The sequence below is a fragment of the Polistes canadensis genome, unplaced genomic scaffold (genome assembly GCF_001313835.1).
Source record: "Polistes canadensis isolate GaletaPanama2010 unplaced genomic scaffold, ASM131383v1 scaffold_30, whole genome shotgun sequence".
NCBI classification, from domain to species: Eukaryota; Metazoa; Arthropoda; class Insecta; order Hymenoptera; family Vespidae; genus Polistes; species Polistes canadensis.
Window position 1 is genome coordinate 19,553 of NW_014569577.1, and position 5,467 is coordinate 25,019.

At 26.3% G+C, this 5,467-nt stretch overlaps 1 protein-coding gene across 1 annotated transcript in view; it reads left to right on the forward strand.

Moving 5' to 3' along the window:
• Positions 1-351: 351 nt before the first annotated feature.
• LOC106784073 (A disintegrin and metalloproteinase with thrombospondin motifs 9) overlaps positions 352-5,467 on the forward strand; it is a gene marked incomplete at its 5' end in the record, with an annotated part of 57,430 nt that continues 52,314 nt past the window's right edge. Inside the window, 3 exons of the mRNA XM_014743191.1 lie at positions 352-480; positions 1,127-1,287; positions 1,704-1,829. Coding sequence (XP_014598677.1) covers positions 352-480; positions 1,127-1,287; positions 1,704-1,829 — 416 coding nt within the window. The remainder of the gene's footprint in view (positions 481-1,126; positions 1,288-1,703; positions 1,830-5,467) is intronic.

The following is a 5,467-nucleotide window of genomic DNA, read 5'->3' on the forward strand; positions in this document are numbered from 1 at the left end:
TATATATATATATTATTATATATAAAAAGGTATATACTAATTTCTAAGTTAACGAAAAAATAAAAAGAGGAAAATTTTTAATGAAATTTATAGGCTTTGACTTTTTGATATTATTAGTTAAGCGTTAATATGTTACTTGTTGTGTTACTTTTATTCTTTACACGTATGATGCGTATTGTGTCAGAATTCGTGACGAATCAAAGAAAATAATGTTAATAATTACGTATGTAATACGTGTCTTTTGTACCTGTGTATCTTCTTGACTTTTTCTTTTTTTCTTTTCTCTTTCTCTCTCTCTCTCTTTCTCTCTATCCCTTTTCAGATAACAGATTATTCTTTTGTTTTTTATAGAGTCGACCAAAGACAAATTAAAAGGAAGAAAATATAACGATACTACGCCAGATGTTTTACCTTCGGCCAAGGGAGATTTAGAATACATTGTACCAATGAAAATTAGCCAAAATCAATACGAAGATCCACGTAAGTTTTTGCTAATTATTATTATTATTATTATTATTTCTTAATACGCGTATATATTTATAAATTAAAACAAGTGTTTGTTTCTTTTTATTTTTATTTTTATTTAACTGTGTTATTTTATATTTTCATTGATTAATGTTAAACGGTAGTATTATTAAAAATCAATCGAGTATTGGCAAAATGAGTGTTCGTATAAAAATCAAATAAATCAAATAAATACAATGTACAATGAAAATGAATATAGGAGATATGTTGATATGTGGCACCATTTATTTTGAAAGTGTTTTTATTTGTATTATATTTGTTTATATTTATAAATTCATTTGCAGCCCGTCAATATATATTATTCTAATTAAATTCGTGTTTTTAAAAAAGAGAGAAAAATTGATATAATCAAATTACATATTGATAAGTTAATACAATTGACATAATTAATTTATATTTTTAACTAATTCACTCTGATATGCGCTAAACTTAATTAATTTTTTCGAAACAATCAAAAAAATCTACTCACACCTATTTTCAATATAAAAGTATTCATATTTCGTATATTGTTGCATTTAGAAAAAAAAAAATAAAATACGTGTAAAGAAAAACGATGATGAAAACAACAAATGAACGAAATTAGGGTTATTTTATTTTCTAGCCGATCCATCTACAACATCAAAAAGACATCACAGTGGACATTTTCGACATTCTACAGCAAGAGTATGGGATCCACATCCACAATACGAATTTACAGCTTTTGGAAAATTCTTTCGTTTGAGGCTTGCTCACGATTCAAGTTTTATATCACCGGATATAAAGGTACGTATTAATAAAAGTAAATCAAAACCATAAATAAGTGTTATACCATTTTATTTTATTTCTATAATTGAAAGTGATACTTGAAACTGGGACAAGCAACTGTTCTTTATTAAATAAAAAATACAAAAAAACAACAAACGATGAGGGTAAAAAAATCATATATCATCATAACACGTTTTAACTTTTGTATTTTATTATATTTTTTTATTTACGTGGCATTGGATGCAACTGCCAGATGCAATTTTTAATCAATCTATTCTTTTTTTATCTTACGTATAAGAATATTAATTTAATTTTATTGAAATAATAATATTTGATATTTTGTATAGTTGTTCTAATAAAGATTAATATTTTGTCTGAGTTTAAAAAATCATATTCTTATATTAAAAATTAATATATTAATGATGTTTATTCAGGTAACACATATAAGTGCAAACACAAGTAGAAAAGTGCATCCTGGTCATCAGTTGGATTGTTTCTATAGTGGATACATCGATGGGGATCCTAATTCTATAGTCACCGTTAATCTTTGTCATGGAATGGTAAGTGTTTTTTATATTTAAATAATAATATTTATAACACTATCCAAAAATATTAAATAATCATATTTACAATATTTTCTATCGTTCCGAGAGATTGATATTATATATTAAAAATATTGAATTAAATCTTAGAAAATTTATTTGATAATTTAACGCAAAAATGAAACATTTGGCATTAGTAAATGTTGATTTGTAGGAGAACAGATATTGTAACTTTAGAAATATGCAGTCAAATGATCTTATAAATAAATATTACCACGGTAACACAGTACCGTAGTAGTTCAGTTAATATTAGTGAACTAAATACGTGAACCTTAAGACTTCGTTTTCTTGCATTCGTTCGTTGCATTTCGCTGTTTTTAGTGCAGTGGTATTATAGTGTGGTATAGTCTATCCAAATTGGACAGTTGCCACGCGGTTATGTTAAAAACAAGTTTCCGGATTATCTTGGCAAATCAGTCCTGTGAACGTATAAGTGTATATATGTATATGTGCATGTAATATGTAGTATATAATATACATATATATATAATACACTTAAGGTGCCGAGATAGTTGGCTGACTGACTGACTGAGTTTAAGTATGGAATCTGAGACACGTGTGTTTTATCTTTTTTATTTCAACAATTACAGTATTTCATGCTATTGAACATTTTCTTAATTCGTTTAGTTTTAAACAACTAACTATTATATCTCGTTTTAAATATACTTCGATTATTTTCGAATAAATTCTTGCTTGCTTGCTTGATGTTCTGTGGAGATTAGGCTAATGTGAATGATATATATATATGAATATAAAATATATTATTAAAGATGGGAATAAAATAAAATTAAATAAAAGAAATAAGAGAATTTATGAGAAATACGAGAATGGTGTAATATAATATTACATTGGAGGTGATTATGTTAAAAAAAAAATGATTGATATAAAATTTGTTCGTTATTATTATTTCTTTCAAAACTTTCGCTTTTCACAGTTAAAAATCAAATCTAAATATAAGTTAACAGGATTAACACGTCGTAGTTTAATTTAAAAAAAAAAAAGAAAAAAACAAACAAAAACATAATCTTTGATTTAATGCGTGCAATAATGCAATAATATCATTGTGTATGTGTTTTGTTGCAATATATACTGCAAATTAATCTCGCGTAGAAAAATAATTATGTTAGAAAGAAAAAAGAAAAATACTATTACAATTTTTTTTATAATACAATAAAGTGTTTTGAAAAAATATATCGGTATAGTGTTACGTTAATTTGATTATGAAAATAAGAAGAAAGAATAATAATAATAATAATAATAAAAATAATAATAAAAATGAATGAAGATAGAAAAATATCGTTTTAATTCGAGTTATTTCATATGGGGGTGAGTTTCGAATGGTGACAATTTTTATTTCAAATATGTTATTATTATCGCATCGGTCGATCAACGAATTTTTATCTTCGAATTCCTTAACCTCCTCCTCCCCCCTCCCTCCCTCCCTCTACCACCCTTTTTTTTCTGACTCATGTTGAGTCATTCGAACGTTTTAAATAGGGTTATAAAATACCAATACACGTTGGAGATTAACAAAATTCGAGTTAAGTCGTACCGTACGTTTTAATACGAGCTCGATAAATTCGAAGGAAACATTGCTCCTCGTTTTTAACTTTATCGCTTTAAAAAAAAAAAAAGGATAATATTTGAAAAGAATTTGTTGTAAATTAAATAAAAATGCGTATCGCGGTATACTTATCCTAATGGTCAATAACGAACTTTGTGATTTTTTGTTTGGATTAAAGAATTAGTATAAATAGGTCCCCTTTAAATGGGTTTTAATGGTTCGTTTGTATTTTTTCTTTTTTTTTTTTTTTTTTGAAATATTTTAAGCTAGTTTTTTTTTATCATTCGAATAATTGTAGTGTTAATTAAAATAAAAATTAAAAAAAAACAATTTTAAATAAGGAATAATAGGATTTTGAAAAATAATGTAAATGCAATCTTTTGTAATTAAAATTGTAATAATTAAATAACAAAATGTAATTAAAATTCTTAAATGTGATAATTTTCAAATAAAGAATAATTCTTTCTCGATACTATAGAGTTGTTAGATTTCGTTAGTTTTATTAATTAAAAAAAAAAGAACAAGAAAAAAAACATAATATAGATCAAACGGTCGTCGAAGACAAAAAAAAACAGAAAAAAAAAACATAAAAAAAGAATGGAAAATAAAATGAATCAAATTACCTTATTTATAATTTTTTCTAAAATAATCGAAAAAATCTATTATCGAATGTTTATTAACTCGACGTGAAATTAAAAATAAAAAAAAAAAAAAATCAACAACAAAAACTCGCTAAAATTAATTTAATGTTAGCAAATAATTAAATTGAGATAAATAATTTTGTTTTTCTTTGTTCGAAAGATTTTCTTTAGATATTTCTTCTCACGGTATTACACTTTCGCACGGATATATAATATTTGTTGCGTGAATCTAACAAATGGTCAATTTGAGAAACGTCTAATGAATGAAATTTGAACTTTTCTGGGTCCTGGACAAAGTGAGTTCAACGACGACCGGACTATACACGTTATACATTATATCGCTACTCGTCTCCTCGTTTAAATCTCTTTCTATCTTTTTTTTTCTTCTTTTTTTCTTTCTTTCTTTTTTCCATCAACGAAAGATATCCGGCAGTCAGTTAAAAGGAGTCCCAACCTAAAGTCGACGTTTACCCTTAGTTACGTCGTCGTAAATTTTGTTTCAAAAGAAAATTTCATTCGGGTTCCCCTCACCCTTCCTACCCCTTGCTCACTCCTCTTCCTTCCCTACCCCGCGCGCAGTAGTAACCCCTTTCCTCTTCTTCGTGGTTATTTTCACGGATTAACGTAATTCACAACCGTGCAACGCTCGTTTGCTTGACACCTTCGGGGGACACGTATTTATAAACAAAAAAATAACGTATAAAAAAGAAGAGAAAACATCTTACGGTGGAATAATTTTAAGTTTCTTTTTTTTCTCTACCCCATCCCCCACACCCTTCCCTTGCCTCTTCAAATTTTGAATGCTTGTTCTAATGAAGCATTAAAGACATTTCTAAAGGAAGGAAGAAAGATAGAAAGAAAGAAAAAATAAATAAATAACGTATATCGTGGTTAAATAAAGTAACAAATAATAAGAAGGGATTATGTCGAAACGAAATGATGCTCTTATGAGATTTGAGACGTTCACATTGTGAAGTAGTATTGTAATTTATATACTATATATATTTTAATAATGTTATTTCATAATAGATAAAATGGAAATAATATATGTATTTATGATCATTTATTTTACGTTGGTTATATTGTAGAACGGTGGGTCTTTCTCTCTCTCTCTCTCTCTCTCGTTGTTTGTTTATTAATTTAATAATAGAGAATTTTATTTTGTTATAACAGATATTAATGGTAGTGATTCTCGTCCGTTGTGTATAATATTTATATTCGATAAAATATATATATAATCAGGTTTTTATTGCACAACTTACAAAGTTTTTTACAATGTCTTATCATTACTTTACTTATATTATTTCTCACATTTTTGGTTTATGCTCTACTCACCCCTCCTCTACAAATATTTATCAATATAATCTCGATAAAATATAATTTAATTATAA